Here is a 16,491-nt window from a genome sequence, read left to right as displayed (position 1 = left end):
GCTGCCGAAGTGTCAGTTTGGAACACCTCCTGTCTCCCTATCTCACCCTTGCTTTTCCTTGTTTGACAAACATGGCTCGATTTACAGCACCAAGACCCATTTTGAAATCCGATACCATGGATACTTATCATAGTGCGCACACAGTGGTTTACCCTACTGTCAGCATTGGTCTCAATGGGACTGATGCCCATAGTGGGGTAACTATTTGTGCATGTGCCTTTGTTGGTGTCCATTGCTCAGGCATAGGATTTCCAGCCAAAGTTCAGTGCTGAGTTATCAATGGAGTGCAAGGGAAGATGAGGAGTGTAGATGAGGCACTATAGCAGCTGGGCACTGTCTCCTGGAAAGTTGGACCGGGTCCATAATGGCAATTTTATATGTTTTTATGAATCATCAACTGGTAAAACAAAGGTATCATTTAGGTTACTGCCCTTTTTATTATGTAGCCATGTCTGAAACTCTTTCTGTACATTAGAGCTGACAGATTCCCTTCCAGTTGTGGTTTAGCATGTGCTTATACTGTATATCTGCATTAAAAAAGAAAAAAAATTAGATTCAGTCTTATGTTAAAGTTTGAGTAGTAAAAATAACAAACTCGCGGGAGCTCCTAACAGTGCTCTTGGCCAAAGATTACGCCGACTAACAGTGCGGGACCAGCTCCGAGGAAGAAGGTAACACACATACCTTCCTCCTCAGGGACCCCAGGGCTTATAGGGGGCTATCAGCAGGTTAGATTAGTCTAACCTGTTGATAAGTTCCCTTTAAAGCAAAGGTGGGTACATTTTTTCCATTTTCGACTCCAGCCAAAATTAGCTCCGACTCCATTCCACAGCCCTGGTTTGCATCCTACCAACAAGAAAGAGGCAACTAAAATTTATGGGGGAAAAAAAAGCATGCGCACTGCAGATGGCTCCAATACATATTATGTACAATGACTGTTGTCCACAATGAGTATCAATATCCTGCATGACACAATGTTGTAATGCCATAGATGCCCTTATGATATTGACAGGGTACGTGGCCGGTGATAACTGTAAATAAATGTTGGTGACTCTGTGATATATAAATCAATTGTTACATAGTTATCACCTCCAGAAGGTAAAAAGTGGTTTATGCACAAGAATCAATAGATCACTGACATGTCACCTCAAACTTAAGGCCCTATTCCACCAACAGATCTGATGACAGATTATCTGCCAAAGATTTGAAGCCAAACCCAGGAGTGGATTTGAAAAGAGGAGAAATCCAGTCTTTCCTTTATGACCTGATCTCTGACAATAGTCTGTTCCTGGGTTTGGCTTCAAATCTTTGGCAGATAATCTGTCGTCACATCTGTTGGTGGAATAGGGCCTTTACTGATTGCAATTGTCAACTCAAGTCAAGTGGGGGTCTTACTAAGTGATTGACAGCTTTCCCTGCATACAGAGCGAGGTTTCAGCCATTGAGTGGGACTGGCCACTGGACTTGTAAGTCGTAAATGAACATAGATTAAAATAAATGCAAGTCACCCTGAATCTCTGCCCATCAAACTATATATAATCTGCTCCTCCCCACCGCTGTACCATGATTCTGGCAGATCACACTGCTTCTTTAACATGACAGGCTTTCCTTTAAGAACTGGAGCAGATATAATAGTATAACTTGTGATTTCTTCTTTACAGGCGTTATATCCTCTGATCACCTGCCTGTTGTGTGTCAGCCAGAAGCAGTTTTTCCTCAACAATTGGCACATCTTCTTACAGAACTGTTTGTCACATCTAAAGGTAGGGGCCCGTGCTCCGCATGTTCATGAGGACACCGCAGTCAGTGTTCTCTATTAGGGAAGATGATCCTACAATTACTTCATGTATTAAATTTTATTCTGCAATTTTCTTTCCTTCATCTTTAAAACAAATCAGGCAATTAAATTGTCATTTCAATCTGGTGTCTGGATTAATCCGTACTCTTATTTGCAGCTCCTTTCTCCCTATTGTGTTTGGATTGACTTTCTCACTAGTGCTGGTTGCAATAATTGTATTACTTTTCCTATTACTGTTTTGACCACATTCCAGGTGAATGTTGTGTTGCCTTCCTCTGTTGCTGTGGCTTTCTCCCTGATGTATTGGACACTGAGAAGAACTCTGCCCATGATCATTAGCTGCATGTCTGTCCATCAATAATCCTATGGCTGGCCTATCATCTCCTATTCCCATCCCATGTTCTTGTGCACTGCTTGTCATTCTGTTCACTCTGCATTGATCTTCATTTCCATGTCACACCCTTATGTCTGGAATGCATCACATATGTTTTGCTTTTGGTAGTCATTTGACTTACGGCATGCCTAAGTGTCTAAATAAATTGTATTTCCACTTTAAACTTGATAGAGAGAAACCCCTTTTTCAGGTGGTTACCCTAAGCAAACAGGTATATATTATATTGAACACAATGTTATAACACAATGGGGGAGATTTATCTATATGGTGTAAAGTGAAACTGGCTCAGTTGCCCCTAGCAACCAATCAGATGCCACCTTTCATTTTCCAGAGAGTCTGTGAGAAATGAGAAGTGGAATCTGATTGGTTGCTAGGGGCAACTGAGCCAGCTTCACTTTACACCATGATAGATAAATCTAGTCCAATATTTTTAAAGGATATAAAACTCCTCCTAAAAAAAGTTAAATACTTATTAGCTCTAGAAAATAATTATTTTATATTGATTCACTTAATCCTGTAGCAGAAGCATGCAATATTGCACAATATGCTACCAAGATGTGATTCCTAAATGTAATAAATGAAGTGACTTCAAGTTGAGCTTTACTCCTGTGTCATGGCATGGGTTCTCCTATACTGAAGCCTAAACTTAAAGGGCTATTACCCTTCCATAAACACTTGGGGGTCTGACCCCAGGTATACCCTGTGATCCTGAGAATGAAGGGTCTGTGCTGATTTTGCATTGTGGCACCTTCACTGGGGTTTACTGGTGCTGGGATAGGCGGTCACCTACTGTGCTGATGGACTCTAGCGCAGCTTTGTTCAAATGAATAGGTCTAGCTATAAATCCTATGCTGTCAGGACCACCACTACACATGGAAAACAGTAACTGTTCCGTAGACAGTTGGACCGAAGACCAAACATAACAGGATTGCGCATACTGGCATAACATTAAGATAGGAATACCTTTTTAAATGTAAAAGCAGTTTTCTTATGACACTGGTTACATATATAAATCATTCTAGATTATTGAATTACTTTATAGAAGGGACTATGGCCATACTGGAAAAGAGTCATATGTGCATCTTTATCAAACTTGAAACTGTCTGCATTGTCCATGTAACACTATGTACTACATGGCATATTAGTGCCAGTAATAACTAGGGACTTTAGGACCAGGTTTGTTCTCCTCCCGGCTTCTTTTAGTTTTGTGCTATTTGTTTTGTGCTTTTTCATCTAACATGCATGTGGCTCCATTCTCATGTTTGTTTTGCTGTCTCACGTTGCTTTATTTAGATGCCATCTAACAACAGTATCAGAAAACAAATAGAAACTCTTCAGGTGAGTTCATGTGAGAAGCTGCTCTATGGATCTGCGTATCAATGGACAAGAGACCTCTACTATAGCAATCTATCATCTAAGCCTTTACATCCAGTTCTTTCCACCAGCCTCACTTCTGTCATGCTGGTCTTTCAGGAAATGGTTTTTCTGAAAATATTAATAGTAAACCAGATATATTAGGATGTTTACGCCATTTCAACCATATTTCTTGCTCCAGCGCAAGATTAAAAATAAAGTATACACAAGCCTGGAGGACAGAAATGGCTGCACATTGCACTCATGGTTGATACGAAAGCCTATCGGCTACATTAAAAACCAACATCAGAAGTTAGTATATAATTTGATCAAACCATATTGCCTCATGTACTATGTGCAGGTCTTCTGATACACCTTTAAAAATAAAGTATGTCTGCAAATAGTTTCCTTTAAAAAGTTTCTGACGGCTTTGTGTCTATAGCTCCTGCACAGATCAATGTGCCTTTATAGTAAGATACTACAAAGCACAGGCACGGTGCCTTTCATCTCCTCCCTACTACTTGCTAACCTACTGAATGTATGTAGGCAGAATGTACAGAGCAGATGAAAAGAATTACGCATGATGGCAGATTCAGGCTACACAGGGTATATATGTCTTCTGGAACCATAGGAGATACACATGTCTGTATAGGAGCTGGATGCACAAACCTTACCAGGATTTACTTGGAGTCTTTTTTTTTTTTGCTTCATTTTTCATTCTAGCTGCATTGTAAAAAATATTTCTTTAGAGCACAGTACTGCATGTATCATATAGGATCTTTTCTTGAATTAGTTCTGAAGTTAGCATATGTCTCATAGTTTTCATGTTATCAGAACAGATTGATCATCAATTGATATAATATGCGTTTCTAGAATTTATCGTGGCATTGTGAGAGTCCTATGGGCCTGCTCATGTTCCTATTAAACACCTCCATACACATTCGACAAGTGTCAGCCAAACTTGACCATCTAATGTGTGGCGGTTAAAAGGTGGCCCTCTATCTGGTTCATAACTACAATTTCCATCATACCTGGACAGCTAAAGCTTTGGCTTCCCAGCATGATGGGAATTGTATTTTTGTAACAGCTGGAGGGCCGCCAGTTTGACACCTCTGATCTAATGTGTATGAGGGTCATCTGACTCTTCCCTGAAAGATGATGTTGAATTTTGGTTATCTGATCATTTTGTTCTTTTACCTCTTTTTTGTGGGCATCAGGAGAGAAGCTGGTGACAAAACAAGTCAGCAGCCAAAGGAAACCTGTCATCACTTTCATGCTGCCAGAACCAGGAGTCATTGGGGTCATCCCCAGTGGCTCCATTAGTTTTGATTGAGAGATCCATAGATCTCTCCTCATACCCAAACAGGTATAGAGCTGTCAATCATGGCTGTAGAGCTGGGAAAAAGCAATGACCCCAATGACTTATGGGTCAGGCAGAAAGTTACAGCTCATAATTGTACATTTTTTTGTATGTCACAACATACCAGAGGCATAATCAATCAATACTGATAGATAAAATGTACGTTTTACCTATAGCGTGATAAGCTGGGGGGGAAGGGGTATGAAATCCAGGTGCAGTAAAGCTGTGGTTGTGCCTATACTTCTATTGAAATAAATAATTGCTAATAGAATCTTAGGCAATCAGTCACCTCCTTGGCGTGTATATGTAAACATACGGATGTTATTAGTGTAGGCCCTGCAGTGTTATGTTAGGGCTCATTTACCTTCAGCATTTTAATTGCAGTTTACTCTTACGTGTTGTTTAACCAAAGCTGGAACAGATCTCTCTATTATGTGTCAGGAAAATTTCCAGCACCTCCTTGGGCAACCTCTAAAGCTCAATAGGATTATTAGAGTGAAATTCCACCTTAATTTACAGTTGATATACATTACCAATACTTTGCTTTACCATTCTTGTATTTATTGCAACTTACTCTGTTTTTTACCCCACGCACATTACTGTTTTCAGCCACTTTTCTATCATTGTATAAAGCAAAGATGATCCAAGGCAATGTTCCCGACATGTGGCTCTCCAGCCAATGCAAAACTACAACTCCTACCAGAAGGAAATGCTTGGAGTTGTAGTTTTATAACAGCTGGAGAGCTGGGGAACACTAATATAAAGCAGCACTATTGGTTTATATCATGTTATAACTGGGGTAGGGAACCTTGTCTCTCCAGCTGTTGCAAAACTACCACTAAAGCTAAAGCTTTGGCTGTCCAGGCATGATGGGAGTTGTAGTTTTGCAACAACTGGAGAGTCAAGGTTCCCTACCTCTTTTGGATAATATGTGAAGAATGTGTTTATTCAGGTTACAAGAGTTTCATAGTCATTTTCTATATAATTAATAATGAACTTCACAGGGTTCTCTTTTTTTTTTTTTTTTTAATTTCTGCACTAGTATAGCGATATAGGAAGGCAATATGTGTTCCACAAAAAAAATTGTGACCTGTTCCTTCACAATTGCAAGTAATTAAAGCTTGCTTTCTTTGTACTTATAATGTGGTGTGAACCTTTACATAACATGAGCTGTATAATGGGTGTGGTGTGCCGACTGGAGATTATCAGAGCACCAGGATGCCCCCCTCATCCTGCACATTTTACCACATCCCCTTCTCTAGACACTTTCTACAACTGTAAAAGGGGGCATAAAAGAAAATGATATGTAATAAAAACACATAATAAACTAGTCACATGCCATGTATGCCACTTGTTTGTGTCCTAGTTTTTTAATTTTCATTAACTTGGTCTTCCCCTATATATTCTTTCCAGTCTGACACAGTGCTCTCTGCTGCAACCTCTTGTCAGGAACTGTCCAGAGCAGTAGTAAATCCCCATAGAAAACCTCTACTGATCTGGACAGTTCCGATCAAAGACCGAGGTGGCAGCAGAAAGCACTGTGTTAGACTTGAAAGAATACACAACTTTCTGCAGGACATACAAAAGCTGATAAGTACTGGAAGACTTAAGATGTTCACATAGCAGTAATTTACAATTCTATATAACTTTGTGATACCAAATGCTTCATTTTTTGTGGTTAATAAAAGCGGCTTATGTGCTTTTGATGTCTGTAGAGATTTTTTTCTTCTTTTTCATTCTTTGGCGACATTCATTTATATTTTGTTTTTCTCTTTCAGAATAAGGACCCTAAAATGTCTCGAGTTGCACTGGAATCTCTGTATAGATTATTGTGGGTTTATGTTATTAGGATAAAATGTGAAAGCAACACTGTAACACAAAGGTGAGTGAACGCTGCCCATGATATAGGCAACTGGTGGTTTATGTATGACAGGGATGTCACACTCAGGCCCTCCAGTTGTTGCAAAGCTTTGGCTGTCCAGGTATGATGGGAATTGTAGTTTTGCAACAGCTGGGGGACCTGAGTTTGACAGGTGTGATATATGGCATTGGGAAGTGGGGTTTCTCCAATATTTGAACTTGTAGGTTGTGATTGTACTTAGCATTAGTTGTGCTGCTTGGTGCTATATGGATGTAATCACTTGATATATAATCCTCAATAGTCTCAGTATGTTTCTGCTACTAAAATCATCTGTATTGTTGAGCACAGAGGGAAAACACTGAGTTTCAGAACAGTGCATATGTAATGATCCCCTGTTTAATCCCCTGCTGTAGCAATAGTCTTTATAGCTCTTAAAAGGTGTATGTATTTTTTTTTTTTTTAATTTCCAGCAGGTTTCCTTTAGTAAGCTTCTTATGGCCTTAGTTATTTCTTTTCTCCTTGTGCCAAGAGAAAAAAACAAATTTTTTTTTTACAAAATGGGATCATTTATCATTGCTGTAAAGTTTGTGTTCTTATTTAGAAGCTTGGAGAAGAAAAGGCATTGTTCATTGTTATTATTTTTTCTTGTTACAGCCGCCTTATGAGCATCGTGTCCGCACTTTTCCCCAAAGGTTCCCGTAGCGTAGTGCCCCGTGACACACCTCTTAATATATTTGTCAAGATCATCCAGTTCATTGCTCAGGTGAGTTTAAATGCTGTATATTGGTAAGCTGGATTGGTAACTGGCGTGAGATTTGGATCAGAGGACACATCTTACAGTGCTCTATTGCACCTTTTGACTGGAGCGGAGCGCAGCTAAAACACAGTTTTTTCATTCTCTAAATGGTGGCCAAACACTGTCTAGAACTGTCAGCCAAACCCCAATTCACTTTATACTGACTGCTGAACCCACCGCTATTATGAAGTGTATAGGGACCCTAAAGGAGAATTCCAGCAAATTTTTTTATTAAAGTATTGTATTGCCCCCAAAAAGTTATTCAAATCACCAATATAGACTTATTACAGGAAATGCTTATTAAGTGCTTTTTTTCCCCTGCACTTACTACTACATCAAGGCTTCACTTCCTGGACAAAATGGTGATGTCATGACCCAACTCCCAGAGCTGTGCAGGTTGTGGCTGCTGGAGAGGATGATGGCAGGAGGACACTGAGGGACACAGGGCACTGGAGAGACACTGAGCATCACTCTGCCATCATCCTCTCCAGCAGCCACAGCCTGCACAGCTCTGGAAGTCGGGTTGTGACATCACCATGTTATCCAGGAAGTGAAGCCTTGATTCAGTAGTAAGTGCAGGGAAAAAAAGCACTTTATGTGCATTTCCCGTAAAGAATGCATATTGGTGATTTGTATAACTTTTGGGGGGCAATATAATACTTTTATAAAAAATGTTGACAGACTTAAAGGAAATGCTTATAAAAAGCTTATTTCCCTGCACTTACTATTGCATCAAGCATTCACTTTCTGGACAACATGGGGATGTCACGACCCAACTCCCAGAGCTGTGCGGGCTGTGGCTGCTGGAGAGAATGATGGCAGAGGAAGCTCAGTATCCCTCCAGTGCCCTGTGTCCCTCAGTGTCCCCCTGCCATCATCCTCTCCAGCAGCCACAGCCCGCACAGCTCTGCGGGTCGGGGCGTGACATCACCATGTTATCCAGGAAGTGAAGCCTTGATGCAGTAGTAAGTGCAGGGAAGCATTTCCCGTAATAAGTGTATATTGGGAAATACAATACTTTAACAAAAAGTTTCGCCGGACTTCTCCTTTAAGACTTAGCACATCCCAGCATTACATGCATGGCTCATTGATTTTAATAAGCACCATGTAATGGAATATGGAAGTAAGGCTGTGTTACGTGTATGTTTGGTGTACCTACTGGTGTAAAGCTGTCTGTACGTACACCTAACATATCCACAGACTCCCTTTCCTCAGCAGAGGCTAAGAGAGTGTCCTATTGGGCTTGGTATCTTTTGGCATACTTAGTAACGGGTTTGCGTTCATTTACTGTAACCTCATCTACCAGAAGTTTGTTCCAGGCAAGTACTATTCTTTCATATAATAATAATTTTTCATGTTGATTTTTTTCTTTCCCACAACTAACCTCAGCTGCAGTTATGTCATGACCCACTTTAATTCACTTCTTCCATTCATATCTATGTTTATTAACATTATTTTTTTCTTTTATTACAGGAACGTTTAGATTTTGCAATGAAAGAAATAATATTTGACCTTCTGAGCGTTGGAAAATCTTCAAAAACATTTACTATCAATCCAGAGGTAAAGACAATGGATGCTTATCTTAAAGAGTCACTGTCGTTTTTTTTTGTTTGTTTTTTTTGCAGAAATCAATAGTCCAGGCGATTTTAAGAAACTTTGTAATTGGGTTTATTAGGCAAATATGCCATTATCTGCATTCAAAAAAGCCTTTTCCCAGGTCCCCCCTCCCTCCTCTTTTCCATTCACTGCAAAATGTCAGGAAATTGTAACTTGTTGCATCAGACACAATCCTGTCTGTTCTATAGAGAGGGGAGGGGGAGGAGGGAGTTAATCGGCAGCAGAGAGCAGAGAACAAAGGATTACTCAACACGAAGGTGGGTGACAGCAGTATTCAGAGGTCTGAGAGGTCAGTGCTGACTGTCAGAGGAGATAGTCCATGATTAACTGTAGATTAACTTTTTGTTGTCCTGTTTTGGTGCCTCATCTCTCTCCACCCCTCCCCTCTCCATTAGCAAGCCATGAAGACAAAGGGGAGAGCTTCAAACTGTTTTTTCATGATTAAAGTGCATTTTTCGGCTAATAAACTCAATTACAAAATTTCTTAAAATAGCCTGTACTATTGATTTCTGGGGAAAAAAATTAAACGACAGTGACACTTTAAATGCTTATTATATTATGTGCATGGCTCAACTAAGTTCCATGTGAGCAGAGTGAAGTGATAGACCCCTGCTTGTGTCAGATTGTCAAATACACTTACGGTATAGTGGCTAGGGGACTCTGTAGATCATCAGTGATGGGGTTTTAGGTCTGCATTAAATGGCTGTGGTTCACTATATCCCAATGTGTGTCCAATATAGCAGCAATATTTAGCTGTGCATAGAATTTTGTATGCTTTCTCCTCTTCCAGATATTCCAGTTCCCTTCTTTAAAATTGGAGTGTGTCTTAGATGTGAGAATTGCATTGCTCCACTTGACATAAGGACAGATGTTAGTGAGTAGCTTTTGGGTACTAAAGAAATGCATAGGGCATTTAGGTATGGATGGAGGAATTTTCAAAGAACAATACATAATAATCTCAGTGCTGGATGTGAACAGCTCACGTGTATTTTGCCACCTAGCATTACCATAAATTATTACTGATATGATCACCTCACAGGTGTGGCAGATATGAACGGCTCTTTGTCTCAGTGCTGTAAATGCATGGCTTTATCCTATTCACTTACGTTGGTTGTCGTGTTTGTCTTCCAGAGAATGAATATAGGTCTCAGAGTCTTCCTTGTAATAGCAGACAGCTTGCAGCAGAAAGATGGAGAGCCCCCTATGCCAACAACTGGAGTTGTTCTTCCCTCAGGAAATACCTTACGTGTAAAGAAAATCTTTCTGAATAAAACCCTGACTGATGAAGAGGCAAAAGTCATAGGTTTGTCTATGATAGGCAACATTGCTTCCATACATCTATCCCACACTTACCAGAGGAGCCACCATCATAATGGTCCCCATGTGGCCAGATTGCGAGAGCACCAAGGAAGGGTTGACAGCAATACCACCTGCTTTGATATTGGCTCTTCTTATTAGTAACGATATGTACATTTTTTTTCCCTATAATCTTATATATTTTCTTGTTGCTAACATATGAACTACATTTTTTTTTTTTTTTTACACCAAGGCTTGGCACTGGTTTCTTACATTGGACGTAACTGGCCATGAACCCCTCTTGTTTCCATTATTGTACATTTTATGTGGCTGGCATGCATACATTACTGAGATCTGCAATATTTTTTTGTTATGTCCATGCAGGGATGTCTGTATACTATCCTCAAGTACGCAAAGCATTGGACAGCATACTTCGGCATCTCGATAAGGAGGTCGGCAGGCCAATGTGCATGACAAGCGTGCAGATGTCTAACAAAGAGCCAGAAGATATGATTACGTATGTATAATTATGGATGATGCATCTATTTGCACTTGACTCAAGCAGCAGTGAACAGTAATATGTTTCATGTACTTAAACCCAGTGATCAATAGTGATCTGAGCAGCTTATCATTGCCAGCAATTACTGGCCGGCACAAAGCTGCTCAATGCTGGTCATTAGCCTGAAAGCCGATATATTGTGAGCGTGGGGGATTAGAAGGCATCATTGTGGGGAGCAGCCTGCCTGACATCATCTACCTGCTGCTATGGAATGCCACCAGTTATTAATATTCACACATTACTTCCTATGTGTTGTATGTTTTTTCTGGTTATGTAGACTCTTAAGACACATACACAATCTACATAAACATAAGTATTCTCACACTTTGGTATGACTGCGCTACTAAGTGCAAAAAATTCTTCTGTCAGAGTCATCTGATGGGGCCTTCTCCCTGTGCAGGACACATGCACACTTGGACCGAGGCAAGCTTGCTTGTCTATGTGAGGATTGGGAGTCACAGCTGTTGTCTGAAGATGCTCTTTTCTAATAGCTGTCTTTAGTTTATAGCCAGATATACAGTAGTAGACTGACATTTCTGTTCCGTAGAGAACACTGTCCTGCATACTCCTCTTTATCATCACAGGCACTATTACAAAGAGATCTAACACGGTATATAGATAAGACTGAATTCACTATTTACAATAAGTTATAGTCGCAGCTCTCTTCCTCCACCTCCTTTCACACTGACCTCTATACAGGTCCCAGCACATGCCTAGAAAACTCTCTCATAGAAGTCAAGGAGTACCTTCAGTTTGTAAGTCCCCATGTCCATAGGGCTGTAAAATGTACTACATTCTACTAGCCGCAGGGATCTGTGGGTAGCTGCCCAGGTGATCGCTTGATCGTCCAGGGAGCCCATAGCATATAACGGGTCTGCTGCCGCCGCTCCTGTTCCACGGGGCAACGGCAGCAGATTGTTGCTATATGAGTCGTTTGTCTTTCAACATGTTGAAAGACAAACAACTACAATGATCAGCCGACATTGTTCATGTCGGCTGATCGTTGTGTTCTATTACACAGAACGATTATCTGCCGAATACAGCCGATAATCTTTCTGTTTTATAGGGCCTTTAGTCTCTTCTTTACGGTCTCTCTCTAGTAGTCTAGTTTACATAACAAATATTGCTTGGTGAATGTGTAGTAAATGCAAGTGCAGTGAGCAATATCTCCCAAGTACCACTGCTTCTAGTGCTGGAATAGCAAAAAGAGACAAAACATTGTTTATGTCCAGTTTTTCAATTGCATGTATTTAACAGAGGTGAAAGAAAACCCAAGATTGACTTGTTCAGAACATGTATTGCTGCTATCCCAAGGCTTATTCCTGATGGCATGAGCAGAGCGGACCTCATTGAGTTGCTTGCAAGGTAAACTTTTATTTTTTTCTATCATTTTTTAAAGATTTTTCCATTATAAAAAATATTATATGTCCCAGCCAACAAATCATGTTGTTCAATGACAAATTGTAATCCATGTGAAACAGTAACATTATTTATAGAACCATAAAGAAACAGGGGGAATCATACACAAATTGCAAGGGTTTGGAGAACGTTTCCGAACCGGAGCAGTTTAACAGGTCTACTTAAAGGGTACCTATCATTTATCAAACTGATGACATGTCATAGCAACATGTCAGATGTTTATGATGGTGGGGGGTCTGGGTGCTTAGACCCCTGCCGATCGTTAAAATGAAGTTCCATAGGGCTCCATTCTAATTCCGTCGACTGCTACTTTAGCAGTGAGACGGAGATGAAGAGGCAGAGCACTGCAGAGCACTGCAGAGCACCTGGACCCTGACCCAGACAAACCTCTGTTGTGTTACTATGACTTTAATGATGGTTATCCTTTAAATAATAGGTACCTTTTAAGGGGGACATTCATCATATAAAGATTATATATATATATATAGAGAGAGAGAGAGAGAGAACGTTTGGAAGATATAATCCTGCTCCACTCTTTATGGTGTATTGTGATATCGAAAATCTGTACAGATATAAATGACCTATATATGATGTTAGACTAGAACTCTCCTGCTGTGAACCAATGCAATATGCAGGAACCATTAACCATCAACAGTATAACCAACTTTTTTTACCAGGATAAACAATGCTCACTGGAGCTTGCTGTTCAGTAGCTGTTTCTTCTCTTCCTAGGCTTACAATTCACATGGATGAAGAGCTGCGTGGGCTGGCTTTCAATACCTTACAGGCTCTAATGCTTGATTTTCCCGACTGGCGGGAGGATGTTCTTTCAGGATTTGTGTATTTCATTGTGCGGGAAGTGACTGATGTGCACCCATCACTTCTAGACAATGCAGTGAAGATGCTGGTGCAGCTAATAAGTCAGTGGAAGCAGGCGGTCCAAATGCACAATAAAAACACAGATGCACAGGTATTCCCTCCTCCTCCTCCTCCTCCTCCTCACAATGCCAGGTCTTAGGACAGAGGGGAGTATGTTACTTATTGTTACTTTATTGCTGCATGTTTGGCTGTGGGAGGGGTCCTCCAGCTACAGCTCTGTCTATTTTATCGGGTACAAACGGTTTCTGTATTTATCTGAATTGGATGCAGCATGCTTCACTATTCTGGAAAATGGCCGTAAAAAGTATGAGCAAAGGACTTTTAAAAAAATTAGTATACTTTTTTACATTAATAATATGACCAATGGTCTTTCTAAATGCACAGGTGGGTTCCTCTAGATGCTGCTTTGTGGCTTCCGCCAGACATTAATTTAACATGCTGTTTTTTTGTCCTTGTGCTCAAAAAAATTCTGCCAAAAATGGCTAAAAGTTTTAAATGCCTTTGGCAGTTTTTCTGGTGTTTTCTCATTTTAGTTTAAATTAGTAAAATGACCAAAATGGCCTGAAAAAAGCCACATCATGGGGTTATTGCGTTTTATATTTCCCTTGTTGACTCTTAGCTAACATCTGGCCGCAGTGTTTTAGAGGCAAAAATTCAGTCTTAGAAAAACATGTCCGCCTCCTTCAAGAAATAGCATTTCTCCTGTCCTCCGTTTAGGTGTGGGTTTGCAGCTCAGTTCCATTGAAATAAATGGAGCTGAATTGCAATGCCACACACAACGCGAGTACAGGGGTGGTGCTGTTTTTTGAAAGAAAGTAGCTGTTTTTTTTTTTCCTGGATAACCCTTTTAATGTTATGTCATTTTTAAGTCAAACATATAGATTTACTTTAATGGCATTTACTTTTCCATAGATTATAATGGAGTTGGAAGCAAAGTAACCACCCCTAGCTCTTTATGCACAGCAACATGAATGATGATGGTGGTCATATATTTTTCTGTTTTACTATTCACAGCGGAGTATGCACAATGGAGCCTCCCATACTCTGCCTCTTGAAAGGAGTCCGGCCTCAAGTGTGTTCCATGTTGTGGAAGGGTTTGCACTGGTCATCTTGTGTAACAGCCGAGCTGCCACCAGGAGGTTAGCAGTCAATGTTCTCCGAGAGATACGAGCTCTCTTTACAGTCCTTGAAATTTCTAAGGTAAGTGATGGTGTTTCTGTATTTTTCTCTAGATGACATAATTTCCCTCCTTCTAGTAATTCTGATGTTCTGTCTTCAGTTCCCATATTCTGTAACACACAAGGAAATACATTTGATAGAGGTGTTCTAGTTTATTCATTTCAACTTCTCTGTTGTAGGGTGACGAGGAATTGGCTATTGATGTGATGGACAGGCTTAGTCCATCCATTCTGGAAAGTTTCATCCACCTCACAGGAGCAGATCAGGTAAAACTATTAGGTACCCAGGAAGGAGAACCTATGTTAGCTTCATCACTCTTCATCCATAGGGCACCCAATACCTGGAGAAGGCTAAAGACATTTGTCTTTGCGCACCCGCTAGACTGGTACATTTCGGTTTGCAGTGTGGAATAGCACATGTACAGTATCTACTGCACTGTATTATATATAACACTGCTTATACAGTGTTATATAAATCCAGGCATATGTCAAACAGGAGGGACATGTCATGATGGCACGGATGGGGCGGGGCTAAGTGGCGCTAGGGGCAGAGCGATGTGGCACAAAGGTCTGGAGGCCCTGCCCACATATACCAATCCACAGGCTATAAAAATGACTTTTTACCAGAACAAGCAACATGAGGTGTGATATAAAATAAGTAATGAAAGCTGTAACATTTACCCTTTACACCTGTGAAGAGCAGTCAAAATGCAAAAAGGGGGTGACAGTGTCACTTTAAGGGGAAACAAAAAATAAGCTGTCGTCTTACCAGTGTAGATGTGAACCCTATACTTGGCCTCATTTCTGTGTGGTCAGTCATATTGTTTTCTGGTTAAGCTGCTCATCTCTGTGTCGACATTCAGGGAATTCATGCTTGCCGTGAGGATGCTACTGAAATGTCAATTAGATTGGGAAGTGTTCAGAATATTGTATTTGTGAGGCTGCATGTTTTATTTAAAAGAAAAAAAAAATCACCATTGTTGTTTCTCTGATGCAGAGCTTCTAGGCTTGGGTATATAGGAAGTGCAATAAATAGACTATATTCAGTATGCTCATATAATACTCTATATAGTCAGAGAGTACTGCCTATATTGATAGTGTATGTGCAGCTTTCAGTGCGAGTTTTAGTGGCTAAATGGAATAAAGAGAGGCTGAGGTCTTGCAAGTTTGGAGGAGCAGGGTTAGGGCATAGCCCCACTGTAAAGTATGTGGCTTTATACTCCCATTTCTAAGGCAACTGGGACTGATGATCTCACCGCTAGTGATGACCTCAGTTTTCGTTTATATGTCTGACATGATAACGCTGCTTTTGGTTTGCAAAGCAGCTGGTGTTCACTGATAGTGCCTGCTCCACATTCACGTTCAGACATAGATTCCAAATGGAATGAGTTATGCTTTTGACACATTTTTAGATCTCATCTGTTTCCATCCAGTTTTTTTGTCTGGTCATATTATAATAGCAGGTTAAAAAGAAAACATTGTCCATTGGAAGTTGTTCTCCCCATGTTACGGGGTGTCTGACTCTTGAATGATAGAAGTAATAGGATTGTCTTGCCCTGCCTGCAAGGATCTTTAGCTGACTAATAATCTACTAGATCAGTGCTTAAATCCTGCAACAGTCAGCATGTCCCTAACTTGTACATGGTGTTAAAGAAGACCTGTCTCCAGTCCTCACATGTCCATGAAATAACAATTCTGAATAATTTATTTATATAGATCTGTGATGTGCCGTTCCCCTGTATTCTTTCTAGAAATGTATAACTTAATAACCAATTGGGACATTTTGCTTCACTGACTGACACTATACATTCACAGCTGACAGTGCCCTCCCCTTCTCCCTCCCCAACTGGTAACACCCAGTTGGCTATTTAGTCCCAAATTTCTAGTAAGAATAACAGTGAAACGACACCACACAGAGCTATTGGGAAAGATTTTCCAGAATTGCTATTTCATGGGAAACACATGTATTTACTAAAACAGA

General features: G+C 40.4%; 1 protein-coding gene across 12 annotated transcripts in view; it reads left to right on the top strand.

The window, feature by feature from the left end:
• The window catches only part of FRYL (FRY like transcription coactivator), a 209,078-nt gene that overhangs the window by 139,215 nt on the left and 53,372 nt on the right, over positions 1-16,491 (top strand). For 8 of the 12 annotated variants that reach the window (XR_011363936.1, XM_069977609.1, XM_069977607.1 and 5 more), the window contains 11 exons: positions 1,662-1,763; positions 3,486-3,530; positions 6,684-6,787; positions 7,421-7,529; positions 9,036-9,122; positions 10,311-10,482; positions 10,860-10,992; positions 12,292-12,399; positions 13,186-13,423; positions 14,347-14,532; positions 14,691-14,777. Coding sequence is in view for 11 of the 12 variants with exons in the window: in XM_069977609.1 (XP_069833710.1) it covers positions 1,662-1,763; positions 3,486-3,530; positions 6,684-6,787; positions 7,421-7,529; positions 9,036-9,122; positions 10,311-10,482; positions 10,860-10,992; positions 12,292-12,399; positions 13,186-13,423; positions 14,347-14,532; positions 14,691-14,777 (1,371 nt within the window). In the remaining variant the exon portion in view is untranslated. The remainder of the gene's footprint in view (positions 1-1,661; positions 1,764-3,485; positions 3,531-6,683; positions 6,788-7,420; positions 7,530-9,035; positions 9,123-10,310; positions 10,483-10,859; positions 10,993-12,291; positions 12,400-13,185; positions 13,424-14,346; positions 14,533-14,690; positions 14,778-16,491) is intronic. The other 4 variants (XM_069977602.1, XM_069977604.1, XM_069977611.1 and 1 more) reach the window with 1 other exon arrangement.

This window comes from Dendropsophus ebraccatus, chromosome 7, assembly GCF_027789765.1.
Source record: "Dendropsophus ebraccatus isolate aDenEbr1 chromosome 7, aDenEbr1.pat, whole genome shotgun sequence".
Lineage (NCBI taxonomy): Eukaryota > Metazoa > Chordata > Amphibia > Anura > Hylidae > Dendropsophus > Dendropsophus ebraccatus.
The sequence above is the reverse complement of the archived record's forward strand: the minus strand, read 5'-3'. Positions and strand labels throughout refer to the sequence as shown.